At 43.2% G+C, this 19,108-nt stretch overlaps 1 protein-coding gene across 1 annotated transcript in view; it reads right to left on the reverse strand.

Annotated features, from left to right (window-relative positions):
• LOC127583868 (A-kinase anchor protein 13-like) overlaps window positions 1-19,108 on the reverse strand; it is a 407,302-nt gene that overhangs the window by 224,878 nt on the left and 163,316 nt on the right. The window contains 2 exon segments of the mRNA XM_052040262.1: window positions 10,723-12,478; window positions 15,771-15,963. Of these exon segments, the coding sequence (XP_051896222.1) occupies window positions 10,723-12,478; window positions 15,771-15,963 (1,949 nt within the window).

A 19,108-nucleotide genomic window follows, 5' to 3' on the forward strand; every position in this document is an offset into this window, starting at 1 on the left:
GTTGCCAACTGGTCTGACTGATGTAAAAAGAGACTACAGCCTCAACACAGAGAGTGATGCACTTCAGAGAGTCAACAATAAATGCGAGGTCATATTGTGGGTTGTGCATTTTGTTGCTACGTGCATTATCTCAATTGATGTTGCTTGGGTCAATATTTGGGAAAAAATTTCTGTCACATTCCAGTCACAAGCCTCCACTGCACACGGTGAATGCTTTTCTTCCATCATTAATGCTCGCAAAGCAAAGGTGAAGAGGAAGAAAGGAGAGCCAATGAAAAAAAAACAGCTACACAGAAGAATTCAGACAATGAATGATTCAACACAGGGGGTAAGGCCCATCTCATTCTTGCCACACTTGCCGAAATCCTGAGCAGAACTGAACAGCCTTGGCTACGGGGAAATGGTTGACTTAGAGAGAAATAATCAAGTCCAAGGAACAAACTCCCCTCTGCCAAGGACAAGGGTGAGACAACTAACCAGGTTTAGACAAATCCCAGTATACAGACCAGCTCCTGGGTGCTCACAGCAAGATCATGAAAACAGCAGATTATATTATCCAAAAGGTTATCAGATTAACATGCAAAAAGCAATGTGGCTTGACAATATTATCTTAATGAAAACTATTCACAGAGATAGTGTTCCTCCATCTCACATGTGATAATTTAAATTTTAGCAGAAAGGTAATCTTTTAGGTTTGTATCCCTCTCCAATACAGCGCTACAGTAGATAGGAACTCAAGGTGATATTTTACATTGCTAAGCAAGGATTACATTGAAGGATCTTAGAGAATGTATAACTCTGCATGGCCGCCAGGTGGCTTTGTAGGAAAACAATTATCATTGATAATTACTCAACAACTGGAGCAGACTACAGTCTGTGTGTGAGGGAGAGGCGGGGGGGGGGGGGGGGGGGAAGAGGCGGGGAGGGGGGAGGAGAGAGAGAGACACACACACACCGAGGCACAGGTTTCGACACACAGAGTCACAGGGTCTGGCAAACAGACAGACACAGACACACAAGGTCGGACAGGCGGACACACAGAGACCAGCAGGTAGAGACAGAGAGACACACACGGAGGCACAAGGTCTGGCAGACACAGAGGAATAGGGTCTGACAAACAGAGAGAGGGAGAGACGTACAGAAATCTGTATTAGAAGTTATTGGAATTCCATTGAGGCGAAAAATAAAAGTGAAATGAAAAATCAAAGCTGACCAATTCAACTCCCTCTCAGCCATGGCAATGCTCTAATAGAGTGCAAAATAATTTCAGCACCTCAGATTTGAAATGATTGTTCTCCATTTTTTATGGACGCAACATCGCCACAAAATTCTAATTTTAACTGCAGATGCCGAATCTGGCAGATTTCTAAAAATGGCCTCAAAGGATTCTATCAGGCGGAAGTCACTAAGGAGTAATCAAGTTACTATTGAACATTATCCTGCCTGTTCTCCTCAAGATGCCTGAGGAGCTGCTCTGTATTCTCAACATTTTCAGTTTGTATTTATGGTTAAAGACTGCAATGTTCTAAAGTTAAGGAAATGCACTCATTCTGCATATATTTACTGATTCAGCGTACAGGACACTATAAATAAACTTCCTTTTCCAGGATGCCCCATGAATAGAGATGCAGGCTCAATTATTCCCTCCACTTTTAAGGCAAAGCATTATTTTAAGCAACCTTCTGCTAAATTTGCTAACCACCAATGATTCTCTCCATTTTCCATGGAAATCAAACAAATTGTTATCAATCATTGTGGTCACTAATTGCCCAACTATTCCCAAGCTACTCTCTCACCCACTCCTGCTCAACTCAAAACATTTTTGGGAATCGCCCATTTCTCTCCTCCCCCACCCCCACCCCCGCGAGATGACTGACTTGCGAGATCATCACTGCAGGTAGGCAAGGAGTCAACAACAGTTGTGGGTCTGGAGGCGCATTTGCCAGTCTAACTAGAGGATGGAAAATAGACGATGTCCAGAGTCCTCCATCTTTAAGATTCCAAAAGAACCTTTTCACACAACACCCTTTAAGTCCCACCCCTCCATGTACCTATTCAAGTGCTTCTTAACTGATACTGTTGTACCTGCCTCAACCACTTCCTCTGACAGTTCTAATTCTCCAGTTGCCCTGATGGGATTCTCCAGATCAATAACCCAAGTCAGTGGTTAAGTTGCTGAAGAATCCACCAAGTAATATGCTCTGGCCATACAGTAAATCATACACACACCCTGCCGTGTTTACACCAGTCCCATTTCTGGTTACTCGTGCATTCAGATGTCTCGCACAGCATGAATACTGATCATGCACAGACAATGACTGAACACTAAGTGCAACAAGACACAGCAATACCGGTTCGGCAAACATGAACACAGAAGTGAGCAACTTCTTCCAACTAAGTTATTTCTTTTCAGAATTCAGATAAGCTTTTGCCATTCCTATTTCTATCCACTTTTCTAAGTGGCCAAACTAAATGGAAAACAAGGGGCCACATATACTGATTGGGTACAATAAGCAGGTACAATAACAGGCATTTGGACAGAAGCATGGACAGGAAGGATTTAGAGGGATTTGGGCCAAATGCAGACAAGCAGAACTAGCTCAGTTCGGCAACTTGATCGGTACGGATAAATTGGGATGAAGAGTCTGTTTCTGTGCTGCATCGCTCCATGACTATGATAAAATTCTGGCTTAAACATTTACAACACATAACTAATAGAACTGTAGAACTGGAGGTGCTATTTCTATTTGCCATTGGCAGCAACTTCTCAATAGAAGTACAAAGAATTAACAAGTTCTAGCTCAACATGTAGTGCAGGGAGCAATTTCAGGATGTGCTGCCTTCCTATTGGGTCCTTCACCCTCTAAATACAGGGCCCCCTACAGCAGTAGACTGGCAGGCACCAGGAGTTAAATGGCTGCTTGGGTCGCTCAATACCCTAATTAATTAAGTAACCAGATAGAACAAGCTCTCAACAACCATTTCACCCGTAAAATGGAGACACGAGACTGCGGACGCAGGAATCTGGAGCAAGAAACAAACTGCTACAGCAACTCAGCAGGTCAGGCAGCATCTGTCCAGATGAAGGGTCTCAACCCAAAATGTTCTGTGGAAGGGTGAAGCTCTGTATTGAGCAGAGCAAAGGAGTGAGATTAAAGTAGAATGAGGCAAGCCAACCCAAGCTAAATATTTAACATAGAACAGTACAGCACAGAACAGGCCCTTCAGCCCACAATGTTGGCCGACATAACTAATCCCTCCTACCTACAGAATGCCCATATCCCTCCATCTTCCTCTCATTCATGTGCCCGTCCAAACCCCTCTTAAAAGCCCCTCTTGGTTGGACCTTTACCGATTACCACAGGTGAATGACCAATGGATGCTGAGAGACCAGTACCATCATGCAAATAAAACCAAGTATTATCACCCTGTCTCTTCAAGTTTCCCTTGGCATTCACTGAATCAGTGTTGACTGTGGCAGTCTTCACTTTCTGCTCTCTAACTCCCGGTGCTGAGAAAGTACTATGGGTTTCAACTCCACTTGTACACCTTACTCCAAGGCTATGAGCTCCAAGTCCTTTGCAACAATGAGGGAATGCTGTATTGTTTGAGGTGACACCTTTCAGATGAAACAGCAAACTGATGTCTCAGGTGCAAATAATGGGATCCGTGAAACTAATTTAAACAACTGAATATCCAACAATTGAACCCACATTTGGGATCAATTTGATAAGTCATTCTTCAAAAATATTGACATAAACCTTTTACATCAGATAGATTATGTCGATTTAGGTATCAATTCTTAAAATAAAAACCCAAGGACATTTTTAAGTCACTTTCAGATTCTAGTCATGCACCTGCCCGACCCCTCAGAGTGGGAATGATTACATTCTTAAGAATCCCTGGCAAATACTCCTACTATTGTTACGAAACCTCTTTTCTCCAAATGGATTGTGCAACCATGAGAGACTGAAAAGCTTGTACTAATGTTGCAAACACAATTCACAAATGTGTGGTAATTTTCTTTCAATCTACAAACACTAGAAAATATTATTCGGGGATCCAAAAAGCTGGATGCTTGGGGCATCGGCGGGGTTTGAGGGGACTATGTGGGCATCCATAAAAGGGTCCCAGCACTGGAATAGAGAGGAAAGCAAAATCAAAAAACACTGTTGTCAAAACAAAATAAATCAAAGCAGCTCCATGGTGTCATTTGGGTGGTAACAGTGGATCTTGGATAAACACTGAATGATGTCATTGGTCTAACCTCCAAACAGGAACCAGGTAGCAGGAAGTACACCAGTGTCAGATCCCAAGGCATTAAGCTTGAGGTACAGATCTGCTCAGGTTTAAAATTAGAACGCGACCTGACTGACGACAGGAAATGCAAACTCTACCCAACCCTAAAGACAATATTCTTCGCACCTGATCTGAACCCATGCATAGTCTGGTCCTGAGCTCTAATAGCAACACCTCTCCACTGCCAAGCACAGAAAATACATTGAGCAACACTGTTCTAGTTTGTTGGTGTCCAAAATCAGATACAGCCGCAAAGCCACAATGGTTGAAGGGTTCACAAATCTACCAACATGGTTCCTACATGAGGAAAGACAGCTCAAGGTTTTCAATACCTGAGGAATTGAACCAGGCAGAAGAACGCTGGGGGAAAAGGGGGGGGGGGGGAAGAGAGTTGGGGGAATCTTGCATGCATACAACAGTGAACCTGGATTTAAGCATTAGAGAAAGAAGGCAGGAGGTCTGTTCATGATTTTCTCTTCAGAGAGCTCTGTAGCAATGCACGCATCCACACCAAGCACCACTCTGAGTTCAAGCAGCCCACCAGCACTCATTGCTCATGACAAACATGGAATGAATGGCCATTCACACAAAGCAGCAAGGAACTAGGCTCCAGCCCTAATTAGGGGAGAAGAAGCAATTGGGGCAGGTCCAAATGCACGCATTTGGGACTCCTGAACACTTGTTAGATCACTTTAGGTTGGGTATGGTACCCACTATGAGTTCACATGCCCATTGTTTTTCCTGTTCATTCATGGGACGTAGACATCACTGGCAATCCCTAATGGCCCCAGAACTGAGGCAACAGCTGAAAGTCAATGATATTGTTGAGTCTGGAGTCACCTGTAGGCCAGACCTGGTAAGGATGGCAGATACAGCATAGACAGTACAACACAGGAACAGGCTCTTTGGCCCGTGATGTCTGTGCCAAACACGACGCCAAATTAAACTAATTCTGCCTGCTCATGATCTACCTCCCTTCATTCCCTGCATATTCATGTGTCTGTCTAAAACAGTCTTAAAAACTTCTGTCATATCTGCTTATACCACTATCCCTGGCAGCTCAGTCCAGGCACCTACCACTCTGTGTAAAAAAAAACCTTGCTCCACATATCTCTTTTAAACTTTCCCCCTCTCATCTTAAATGCATGTCCTCTAGGATTTGACATTTCTATCCCAGACAGGGTGAAAGCGCGTAGTCTTTTTCCCAGGGAGGGTGTGCTAAAAAACAAGAGGGCATAGGCTTAAGGTCAAAGGTGAGAGATTTAAAAGGGGCATCAGGGGCAGCTTCTTCAGGCAAAGGGTGGTGGGCATTTGAAATGAGCTGCCAGAAACAGTGGTTGAGGTGGGCACGTTAGCAATATTTAAAAGCCACCTAGATAAAGTAGTCAGGAAAGGTTTTGAGGACTATGGGCCAAACATGGGCAGATGGGACTACCTCGCTGGGCCACACCATTGGCATGGACAAGTTGGGTTGAAGGGCCTGCTTCCGTGCTTTATGACTCTATGAAACAGATTCCGACTATCTACCCTCTCTATACCTCTCATGAACTAGATAGGTTTTTAATGACAATTTGGTTCTTTCATGGCCAACGTTACTGAGATTAGAATTCAGATTTATTTAATTACTCCAATTTAAATTCCCAAACTGCCATGGTTGGATTTGAACTCTGGCTCAATGGCCCAGAACTTCGGCTGCTCGTCCATTAACCTGACCACCATGTTACTGGTTCCCCATTCAGAAGCCTTGAAGTGAATTGTGTATGTGGCGCTTGCTCTGAGATAAGGCAGTGCACGCTCCAGAGAACCTACCAGGGACCTTTCTCCTTTGCGTGACTCAGCACGCAACCCAATCCCTACACAAGCTAAAGCACTGGTGAACTGGCTTAACCAGCTAACCCACTGGAGACAATCAAGCTTTAAGTATCTTACTTTTAGTTTATTCAAGGATAGCAATTTTCCTTCTCTTTGTGAATCCACAAAAGGCAACATAGCAATAGGGGAGGCCGAGGGAGGGGTCGGAAGAGATTGGAAGAGGGTGGGGCGGGGGGGAGATCACGAAAGGGGGCTTCAAGAGATAGGAGATAGCGAGGAGGAAAGCCGATATACAAGCTGACGGAGAGGAAAAACTAAATCTAGGCAGTTTTGTGGAGTCATTAGGGAGGCAATCCTGAATTTTAGGCAATTGGCAGATTGTTCTAATCTAATGTTCCAGGAAATGGACAACAGCAAAAAGATGACAGCAGGGCTAGAATCCCAGATATTCAAGTTACATCCCCCATTCCCATGTACACAAAGATATCTTCCACAGTAACCTGACTGGACCTGAAACTGTTTGCAACTTTCAAAACAAACACACATAGCAATCACTGAAATGATTAGTTACTGCAAATCTAGTTAATGAAGAACAACAAGGTATCTATTAAGCATTATAGAGCCCCACCCAAGCTTGGTAACACTGCAATCTGTTGAGACTTATCAACAAATAGCTTTGCAAAGCTGTCTGCTGTTTCAAAAACCATCACCTTCTGACAATCATTCTGTGTTCCTTTTTGCTCCCATCAATCGGTTCCCGATCCCAGAGATGGTTGTGCAAGTCCGGAGTGCCCATTTAATTTTCCACATCATCCTCTTCAGAATTGATTGTCAATGTGCATTTCTCTTTGCAGTTGAGGTTGATAACAACAAAGTGCACCTAAATATCAGTCTTTCACTACTCGTATTGGTTCCTTTGTATTCCTTTGTAATTCTACTAAAAGAAGTCTTATATTGGAAGAATATGCCTTGACAAGATAAAGTACTCAATTGCAAACATCCACCAGGTGGATCTTGGTACTCATTTAGGTAGTACCTGCAGCACAGAAAGTGCTATTCACGCTAAGTACCTCAGCATTATTTGCTAGGGAAATAACTCCATCAGTAGAACTTTTAAATTCAATGTCACCAACTACTCTGCTGCACCGAGTTCCACATTCTGTAGGTAAAGTTAGTTCTGAATATTCTTTTTATTCTTTTTAATAAGATAGTTACTTGGCAACTATCTTATTCCAATAGCCTGTTATGTTGTTCATCCCCCAAGGGGAACCACTCTATTTATACTAACAAACCTTATTATGGTTCTTCTAATCAGTAGTCATTAGCATAATGCTATTACAGCGCCAGCGGACCTGGGGTTTCATTTCTGGCCACTGTCTGTAAGAAGTTTGTACGTTCTCCTCGTGTTTGCGTCGGTTTCCTCCGGGTGCTCCGGTTTCCTCCCCATTCCAAAGGACGTACGGGTTAGGAAGTTGTGGGCGTGCTATGTTGGCGCCGGAAGCGTGGCGACACTTGCCGGCTGCCCCAGAACACTCTACACAAAAGATGCATTTCACTGTGTGTTTCGATGTACATGTGACTAATAAAGAAATCTGATCTTATCTTGCCCCATCCTTATCTTTCCAAGACAAATCCCCAGCCTGCTCCTCCCTTTCTCCTGTATCACTTCAGCATTTTGGCATTGCCCTCTTAAACCATTCTTGCACCATCTCCAGTACCTCTAAATTCTTTCTATGACAACCAAAACTGCTCAAAGTATGGTGTAATCATGGTTCGATACAAAGTTTAGCATAACCAATCTGCATTTCAATTCTGTTCCTCTCGAAGCAAACCAGTGTTTGGCTTGCTTCTCTTCTTTTCTCAAGTTGTGTGGCAACTTTTAATTAAGGCAAAGATAACTGCTTATTTGTAACCTGAAATGAATTGAGCTGAAGGCCAAGCTGTCTGGCCAAGACATGAGGAAAACTACAGTACTGTATTTACAAAAAACTTTCAAATCGCCAGAGAACAGACTGACAAAGGAGTAATCTGTCCATTAAACACAATCTTCCACATAATTCAAACAATTTTCATTATTCACAGACTCCACCAAACATCAATATTGAGAATGGAACTCTTAAATGTTCTCAGCAGGTCAGACAGCATCTATGGAGGGAAATAAACAGTCAACGTTTCGGGTCGTTCCTCCCCATTTCTTGGCCAGACAGCTTGGCCTTCAGCTCAATTCATTTCCGGTTACAAATGAAGGGTTTCAACCCGAAACGTCGACTGTTTATTTCCCTCCATAGATGCTGCCTGACCTGCTGAGTTCCTCCAGCATTTTGTGTGTGTTGCTCCAGATCCCAGCATCTGCAGAATCTCTCGTGTCTCTTAAATGTTCTGTCTGCCCATCTCGGGATTATCTAGATCATCCCTTTAAAGCTGCCTCTTGAGAGCATCTACTGCACATTTCACCTCATCAGGTGTCAATGTCATTTGGTTTCCCACCCGACGACATTTAGTTCCCCATCACACTCCCACCAACCACACCCCCCCCCCTTCCAACAGCACTTCCCCTTGCAACCACAGATGATGCAACACTTGTCCTTTCATCTCTTCCCTTCCCACTACCCAGGGACCCAAACAGTATTTCCAGGTGCAGCAGTGATTCACTTGCACTTCTTCCAATCTAGTGGACTACATTTGATGATCACAATGTGGTTTCCGCTACACTGGAGAAACCAAACGCAGATTGAGGAATGGCCTTGCAGAGAACTTGCGTTCAACCCACAGGTGCAGCCTTGAGCCTTCCATTGCCTGCCACCTTATCTCTCCATCCCACTCTCACTCCGATCGGTCTGTGGCCTCCTGTACTGTCACTGAGACAAAACACAAGCTTGAAGAACAGTATCTCGCCTTCTGTCTGGACATGTTGCAGCCTTCTGGACTCAATTTTGAATTCTACAGCTTCAGAGGACTTGATTTCTTGGTCAGTATCGGTCATCCTTCTGTGATATTAGATCAGCTTGCTTCTCCCTCCCTCGTTCCATCTTTTCCTCTGGGAGAGGAGTTCATGCCGACCCTGACCTGCCAGGCACTTCCCCCCCTCTCTGCATTTTGCAACTCCCACATTCTTCTCAGTTCTCTTGTCTATATTCTCACTCTCTAACTGCTCCTATTCACTCAATGACTAGATATCCTATTTACAGTTTATCCCCAATGGTCATCTTGGTTTCAACCTATCAGAGACATCCCTCTCCCACCCTCCCTGCAGTTTAACAAGCTTCTTTTATCTCTTTCCCAGTTCTGACAGAGGGTCTTCAAACGGAATCGTTAACTGTTTCTCTTCCCACAGATGCTGCCCGACTTGCTGAGTATTTCCAGCATTTTTCGGCTTTTGTTTTGAACATTCAGTACACGTGCCCTGGTTAAGAACCCTGGTTGGATACCAGTTGGTGACAGGGTTAAAAGAAGCCATTAGCATTAATGTTTATTTTGCAGAGAGAGTGATGGAGGGAGAATAACAAAGGTTTTAACCCAAATTATACTGAGGTGCTGCATCAAACTCAGGGCTGCTTTCAAAGCTGGAAAGTCTACGGAAAGGAAAATACAAAAGGAGGTGGCGGACATCAGAACGCCTCACAAGAACAAAATACTGCGGGTGGTGGGAGCGGGAACAGGGAGAGGGAAGGACAAAACCTCAGGTCTGTGACTGGACTGAAAGTAGGAAAAGTTTAAGAAGAAGTGATGTACATATTAAACAGGAGAAGGAAATAATGGGGATGATCATTAAATCCAGCCTTTTACCCTTAAACAGCTTCTGCTGTACCTCCAATACCCACACCCTGCAGCTTAAAACTATTTCACCTTTAACTTTTCCCCTTTCTGATCAGCAACTTGAAAGACCGGCATTCTCTTTGGCTTGATAGTGGCATCCATCACTTTTCACTTACTTCAAGGGACGCCATTCCAAATTGGTGAATGGGAGAACGGAACACAGGCAGACTGAAGATTCACTCAACACCTGAAACCTCATTAACTGCATTTCCATTTCACCTGAAGCACCCATGTGAAGTGGTTTTATTTTGCACTGAGCAATTGAAACTGATATCGTGCTGCAAACAGACTTTGAAGTGAGCTTACTTGTTGTAACGTGCTCATCTGAGCCCATGCTTGCTGTGTCTACGCAGCTTTGACCCTACTTCCCACAAACTCTACTCCCCGCTGATTGGAAATGATACCAAATCTTTGGAGTATTCCTGGAACAGCCTCCATTTTCATTCTCAAATGAAATGAATCCAACTTTTGCAGTAATTCGAACAAGATAGTCATCACTCAAGTGGCTCTGCAGTCCCCGATACCACAGCACAGTGGGTGATGCTACAGTGCACAGCCAATGTGCTACAGGAACACGCTGATGAAAAGCAATTGAACAGAGTGCAGTGCTTTTGAGAGAACTGCAGATTCTTGAGTCACACTCCCCAAATACATCTTAATTCCCATTCTTCTGCAGAATGGCTGTAGTTCTCAAGTGCGCTGAGCATTTTCCATTAAAAAAAAGCACAACAAAAACATGCAAATAACACCACAGCTTCAGCGAATGAGATCTGACCCTCTCACGGGTCTGCTTACCTTTCAAGTCAACAGGTTCCAAGTTTCCATTTGCATCCAGCACAGAGTTAAATGTCCAGTCGGGAGAACCCCGTGTAACTTTCGTATCCAAAGAAATTGTGTCAGGTTTCTCATCCTCATGGGAACTGTCTTCATGTTTGACATTTGATCCGGTATCTTTCATCATCCAGTCATCTTCCTTCAGTTCTTCCACAGGCGAAGGCTTTTCACATTCTTCAAACTGATCCTCAGAATCTGAAGAACTGTTTACCGTATAATCGGCAGGTTCCTCTACTATACTGAGCAGCACCTCTTGATTTGGAGAATACATAACTGCATCACTGGATTTGCGGAGAAACTCCAGTGTCTTTTTAACTCCATCGGGACTATCACCTTCATTAAATGGGTTTTCCAAAGTCAGTGGCAAGCAAGGTAGCATTTCTGAGATACTCTTGGGCAACAGATCTTCCGTGCCCTCATTTTGAGAAACTCCATCCTTTAAATCCACCATTGCTTGGACTTCTTTTGACAATACTTGATCCTCCCCCAAACTGGAATCAGAAGAAGCAGTTTCCAACAATGCATCAACCTGTTTAGACCACTCGTCATCACAAGGGCAGTCCAACAGGTCATCATTTTGTTCTGATTCACTTTCTATATTACTCAGAGGAAACAGTGATGAAGTTGTGTCATTTTCTTCGTGTAACGACTGTGCTTCTGATATCACATCATTCTGTTCATGTAAAGTTTGCACTTTCAAAGTTGCAGCATTTTGCTCATCTAATGGTAGCACTTTGAAAGTTGTATCATTCTGATCAAATTCCTCAAAGGGATTTAATGAGCGAGGTAGTTCAAGATTCTGCAGAACCTCATCCTCATCAATCCTTTGGTGATGTCCTTTGTACTCATTATCTGAATCACAAATCGAGTCCACTGTATCCGCGCATACCTCACCACCAGCTCCAACGTTCATTTCATCGGATGTGTGCATTGGTGAACCCTCAGTGTCTTCACAGGGATCATTGCTGTCCAGCTCTAAATCCACTGTGGCTTCCTCAAACAGTTCAGTGAGTGGAGGGTTTTCATTGCTTAGTTGTACACCTTGAAAATCTGCCTCCTGTACAAGTCCCTCCGCTGGCCCACTTTCAGCTGTGGACAACTCAACACATTCTTTGGCTTCATCCAGCTTAGTTTCCTTAATGACAGGAGACTCCATCTCCACGTGATCAAGAGTTTCCACAGAGTCTGCTGTTCCGTCGTCGGGATTTCCAATCACCATGATGTCCACTTCAGGGTCATCACTTTTGAATGCACACTCTTGGCTCGGATGTAATTCCTCAGTTGACCCCAAAGTCCCCTTGTGTTCTCTGTCACAGGATAGAATGCTCTGATCACATTCACCATCAAATGTGCTCTGCACAAGGGTATTGTTATCTAGTTCATTGTCAGAATCCACTGGTAACCTGGATCCTTCATCTGGGAGAGTGGACAGAGCTTCATAAAAGATTGTTTCATCCTCCAGTTTTGCCTCAGTGATATTTTGTTGATCATCGGCAACTTTTGCCTCAGGGCACCAGTTGGTCAACTCCGTATTAGTTAGCGTGCCGTCCTGTGGGGACAGATAAGCTGATCGCTCAACAGGTATTTCAGTTAGTACTTGTGCAATCGGGCAGAGGGTTTCGGACTTGCAGTCCTCTTTGTTCTCTTCAGTTCTTAAACACTCAGCAGGCATGGATAGCCCTGACTGTGGGTGAGGGGATGGTGCAGGAAGTGTACCCTATTCCAAAATAAGGAAAAACAAATAATTGATGGTTTTATTCTATAAATGCATAGCTATGCTGAGATATACCTGTGTTAGCATTAGTCTTATTTAGAACAATAGTTTGAACAAAGAATCACTTTCCTGTTGTATATTCTCGGTTGTTTTTGTTTTACAAGCTGTACATCCACACAGATAATAGTTTTGCATTTCTTCACACCAATAATAAAATCATATAAACCTGGAGATTAACCTCCAGGGAGAGTCAATCCACACCGTTCATAAATCTGTTTGGCCTAAAACTGTTGCACCCAAAACACAACTCCAGAGTTCGAAGTAAAAGGCACTTCATACAGTTCCAGTATAAAATCAGTTTCAGTTGAGAAGGCCAAATTGCTCCCAGTACGACAGATTATTCTCTCTGTATTTCCCCTCACCTACAGTGTTCCCGACCCACCATCTTCTGCAGCTCCCTCTGCTATCTAGCACCTTCCCCACTGAGCACACTCCACTCCAACCCTGCAAGTTCTGGATCCCGCACACCATTCTCACTCCTTCACACACCACTACTATCACTATACCTCCGTCATGAAAACCAGCCTCCCCCTCCGTTGACTCTTCCCACTGCCTTGGGAAAGCAGCTAACATAATGAAGGACCCCTCCCATCTCAGTCATCCTCTCTTCTTCCCCCTCCCATTGGGCAGCAGATACCAAAGCTCAAAAACACATACCACCAGGCTCAAGGACAGCTTCTATCCCACTGTTATCAAACTCTTGAACAGACCTCTTGTATGATAAAGATGAATTCTTGAACTGTCAGTCGACCTCATCATGGCCCTTGCACGTTATTGTCTGCCTGCACTGCACTTTCTCTGTAATCATAACACTATATTCCACATTCTGTTATTCCTTTTTCTTTCGTGTGACATCGATGTACTTATGTTTGGAATGATTTGCTTGGATGGCATGCAAACAGAGCTTTTCTCTGCATCTCGGTACATGTGAGAATAATAAAATAATTGCCATTCACCAATACCTGAAGCCCTCCCCCTACCAAATGTTCCTTGTGCTGCATTATTCCTCCCACTACCCATATTCAGCTTCTGCATGTCCTGCACAGAGCCCATACCACCACAGTCCATGTTCTGTGCATGACAACCCTCCACCGGTGGTCTGCTTCTCAAGACTATCTCTCTTAGTACAGCCCAAATTTAAAAAGCAGAGCTCACAATTTACACTTTATCATTGCTCTAAATCGTGATGAAAATTTTACCTCTCCCACTCTCCCAATTAAGGATATCATTTGCACCGGTGCATTTATGTATTATTGTCAATATCCTATTTAACCAGATGTGGTTCCTGGTTTTAAAAAAAGATGTCTGAGTATTAACAATTAATTCTCTGCATTACAAATTATGTTAAATTATGTACACGGCAGTTTGTACGTTCTCCGTGTCTGCGTGGGTTTCCTCTGGGTGCTCCAGTTTCCTCCCACATTCCAAAGACGTACGGGTTAGGAAGTTGTGGGCATGCTATGTTGGCACCGGAAGCGTGGCAAAACTTGCAGGCTGCCCCCAGAACACTCTACGCAAAATGATGCATTTCACTGTGTGTTTCAATGTACATGTGACTAATAAAGAAATCTTATCATTTCAAGCAACTACCATCACCATGAAACACACAATTAGTAAGGGCTTCAAAATACATCACCCAAGAGTATACTTGAATGCCCAAAGCCAATAAATATTGGGCCTTCTTGACCCTCATTGTTACTGCAAAATGTGGCCTTGGTAACTACACCCAATCAGTATGTCAACCTGACGAAAGGAAGGACATTTTCAGAAAAACAACAGGTTTATGGATTTTAAAAAATGACCACAATAAGATTAACCACAGAAGTAAAAGTGATATTTCAGCCTTCAAATGGTTCATCAATGAAAACTGAATAAAATAGAAAGTTCAAAAGTGTAGATCGGATTTGGTCACCAAGCTCCCCCTAAGGCAGGTAGGTGCATTGTAGGAGGACTACAATCTGCTTCCACACCTGGAAGGCAGAAGAGAAATACAAAGGAATCATCCAGGAATTCTTGTGTGCTGTTCTGATACTCTAAGTGATAAGACAAAATAAGATTTCTTTATCAGTCACACGTACATCAAAACACACAGTGAAATGCATCTTTTACAAGTGTTCGGGGGGCAGCCCACAAGTGTCGCCATGCTTCCGCCGTCAACATAGCATGCATACTTGATTTGCCACCTTCTGCATCAAGTAATATAGCGGCATTCTCGGACTGGCACAGACTGGTTCACAGACTGGCCAAGACACTATCCAGTACACTGCACCCCAACAATAATCCTAAGCATTTTAAGGAGAGAAACAAAGGAAAACTGGATGAAATAAGCAGATCTGGCAACACAAGAGACTGCAGATGCTGAAATCTGGAGGAATCTGTTTCAAGAGCTGAATTTTAGAACATAGAACAGTACAGCACAGAACAGGCCCTTCAGCCCACAATGTTGTGCCGACATAGCTATTCCCTCCTACCTACAGAATGCTCATATCCCTCCATTTTCCTCTCATTCATGAGCTCATCCAAGCCCCTCTTAAAAGCCCCCAATGAATTTGCCTCCACCACCCTATCAGGCAATGCATTCCAGGCATCCACCACTCTCCGACTAAAAAACGTACCCCTCACGTCTGTTGGTATACAATATTTTCTTGGGTATACAGAAGCAACTCAACTTATTTACACACTATGCATCAAATATTGGAAACATCCAATCACTCTCATACTGGTAGCACAAATAACATTTGAAAACTACTCATTTCAAATTGGTAGGATGCAAATGAGACAATATTCATAAATTTAATTATTCATAATCATTGCAGGATTAATGAGAAAAAGTTGTAAATAATTGATACTAATAACACATTGCAAATTAAAATGAAGATGTAGGTAATTTAAAAAGCTATTTGATATGTGACAGATTGACATGATTCAGCCACATCTCTTTAATTCTTGTATAACATTAATAGGAAAGTGATAGAAAATGGACCCAAGTACAAGTTCATCGAATATCTCCAATGTTCCTGAATTAGTTTCAAAATATACTCCAAATCATGAAGATATTTTAGGCTTTATTGGCTGCACATTCCCAAATGACAATTTATAATTGTATTATATACAGTAAATGGTGCACGTTTGATACAATGTTTTACATACAACCCCTGTGGTTAAAAATGTTATCTTTCTGCTTTCAAAAATCAAACTGACAGTGAAGGCTTTGGGAAGCCAAATTGATTCTTACCATTTCACGCCTGTGAGAGTGGATGTATCTCTGCAGTTCACTGATGTTGTGTTCCATGTTGTTGAGCTCAGCTCCTTGGGGGTTATTGATGGTGTACATGTAAACATTCAGGTGCTGCTGAAATCGCACAGAGCAGTCTTCAGAGGATACGATTGGCGTTACATCTTCCTGCAAAGTTGCAGCAGAGTTTTGTCTGAAACAGAAGGAGCAGCAGCAGTTAAACATATTGAAGCGCTCTATCGGTTTTGGCACAATGGAAGCGACTTGCAGAAGCCTGGCGCGCCAGCTCAAAGTAGCACCGAGTGATGAAGGCAGGAGTTCAGGCCGGGAGGCCGCTGCGGAGGGCAGCTGTCTTCTCCCGTCACGCATCTGTGGGGAGGTGCTTAACAAGCACCTGCTGCTTCCGCTGAAGTTGGGACATGAAGGGAACATTCAAGGGGAATTATCACCTAGCAGCTTTTCTACACGTCCTAAGGGGATCCATCCTCCATTCAACTCGAGTTGGCATCAAGGTAATGGAGATACAGTGCAAAATGAGTTTACAAATACTGATGTACTACTCTACCATACAGCTTCAAAAGATTATTCTCACCGAGATGTGCCGGCCCATTCCTGGCACACTAACTTGCCAATGCTACTTTCAATGGCTTTCCAGTCATGGCTGGAGACCAGATTAATACATCTTTCAAAGTTGAACATCCAGCCGTACACGTTGCTTTGGGCCAAGTGCATCAATTGGAATCTTTGCAGACTCCACTCAACAGTTTGTTTCTGAACCAAACAGTCTGTGGCATTTTCAAGAGAGCAACTCCCTCCTCTTTTCACAAGGTACTCAGGAAAGGACAATAAAGGCCATAAGACATACGAGCAGAATTAGGCCATTTGGCCCATCGAGTCTGCTCCGCCATTCGATAATGGCTGATTTATTTTTCCCTCTCAACCTCATCCTCCTGCCTTCTCCCCATAACCTTTGACGCTCTTACTAATCAAGAACCTATCAACCTCTGCTTTAAATATACCCAATGATTTGGTCTCCACAGCCGTCTGTGGCAATGAATTCCACAGATTCCCCACTCTCTGGCTAAAGAAATTCCTCCTCATCTCTGTTCTAAAGGGACGTCCTTTTATTCTGAGGTTGTGCTGTCTGGTCCTAGACTCTCCCACTACTGGAAACATCCTCTCAATGTTCACCCTATCCAGTCCTTTCAATATTTGATAGGTTTCAATGAGATTCCCCCCTCATTCTTCTGAACTCCAGCGAGTACAAGCCCAGAGCCATCAAACGCCCCTCACACATTAACCCTTTCACCCCCAATAAACCTCCTCTGGACCCTCTCCAACATCAGCACATCCTTCCTTAGATATGGGGCCCAAAACTGCTCACAATACTCCAAATGTGGTCTGACCCATGCCTTATAAAGCCTCAGCAAGCCTCAGCATTACATCCTTGCTTTTATATTCTAGTCCTCTCAAAATGAATGCTAACATTGCATTTGTCTTCCTTACTACCGACTCAACCTGGAAGTTAACCTTGAGAGAATCCTGCACTAGAACTCCCAAGTCCCTTTGCACCTCTGATTTCTGAATTATCTCCGTTTAGAAAATAGTCTACACCTTTATTCCTTCTAAGAAAGTGCACGACCGTACACTTCCCTGTGCTGTATTCCATCCGCCACTTCTTTGCCCATTCTCCTAACCTGCCCAAGTCCTTGTGCAGACTCCCTGCCCCTCACCAACCTTTATAAACGATGGCCTTGCCAATGGCACCCAAACTGAAAATGAGTAAACAAACTGCAGACCTTAATCACTGAACCTGGGCCAACAGTTCAGGGCAACACTGCAGGAGAGTTTGTATCATATGGTTGGTAATATAGAGTGGGTTCTATAATCTGCAAGCGTGAAAGGACTGCACTGTTCACCACTTCTCCCTCAACCAACCCAGATTCACTACTCCTCATCTTACTTGAGATTTTCCATGAATAAATTGGGTGAAAGTTGACTGAATTTGACACGAATGTGACTTGAAGATAAATTCAATGAGGAGGAGCACTTTGTAGATAACCTAAGATTCAACCTCACTTTTTGAATAAATTTTTAAAAATATCCCAGCTACTCTTAATTTCATGTAATTGCCCCATCTCATGATAAAATACCACAAAAGAGAGCAACACCACAATGCTGCACTGCACCCTAATCTTTCTTCTTACTTCAGAGCCATTAAGCTCAGTTTTTGGACTTGCTTTGAAATTTTCCCCATTTTATCATTTAATGTTTCCTTAATGACAATTCAAAATCTGCCAATTCCTGAAATGTGTCATTAAACTAATACAAAACATTTTTACAGGAATGCCCAACCTAGAGAACAAACACGTTTGGAAATTAATTGTTGCTTGATTCAGTGTTCCTTTTAAGCAGATATTCCACCCCTGATCAGGGGATGCCTGGCTTAAATATGCAGAGTCTGCAAATATTCACATCCAGGTCACCATATCCCTCCTGGGAGTTGGGGGGGGGGGGGGCGGGTGGTGGGGTGGTGTTGGCTAGCCATATATTAACACATTCACACACCGCATCTGGTTCGAGCAAGAATTTGACTGCATCTGAAGCTTTTTCCACTTAATGTGCAATGTCATGTGAAGCATATTTGTTTCTCCTCTGATTTACTGCAGATGGTGCCTATATTCATTTACAGTACCCATAAATCTGTGGATTTGGCAAACTACTTAATGACAACCAGAGCTACTGCTACTGACTAGCGTGAGCACAGTGAACCCAAAGTGACAGAAGTGTCAATGCAGAAAATCTCTTAGATAATAATCTTCATTAATATTACATTGCCACTATTAATTAGTAGAGGTGAGATTTTACTGGCCATCATAAGTCAGTAGCACTACTGTACATCTTATTCCTCCCTAATCCTCTGGAATTCTGGCAGTCATTTAAATGACACATCTGGGAGTATCCTCACCATCAGTCAGAAAGGGAGTGCCCTTAATAAGAAATGAGTAACATCATGGATTAACAATGCTCATCCAATCTGGGCTATAAATAGCTCTAATGGGATTAAGCCCTTGACTTCTTGTGAGGAATAAAGGTCTTCTTTTTAAGGCACTGAGGTTACGCAGCCATCAGCACTGGTTATATTGTGAAGCTGACCATAATTATTCTGTCTTTCTCAGAGGTTACAAGAATGCTGACATACAAAGCAGAAGTATTATAATGGTACATTTGGGCTTTTGTCCTTCACTGTAGGGCGGGGGTTATTTATTCATCTTTTGGGATTTGGGCATCACTGGCAATGCCAACATCAACTGCTCATCCCTATTTGCTCTCAAGGT

Source organism: Pristis pectinata, chromosome 28, assembly GCF_009764475.1.
Source record: "Pristis pectinata isolate sPriPec2 chromosome 28, sPriPec2.1.pri, whole genome shotgun sequence".
NCBI lineage: Eukaryota > Metazoa > Chordata > Chondrichthyes > Rhinopristiformes > Pristidae > Pristis > Pristis pectinata.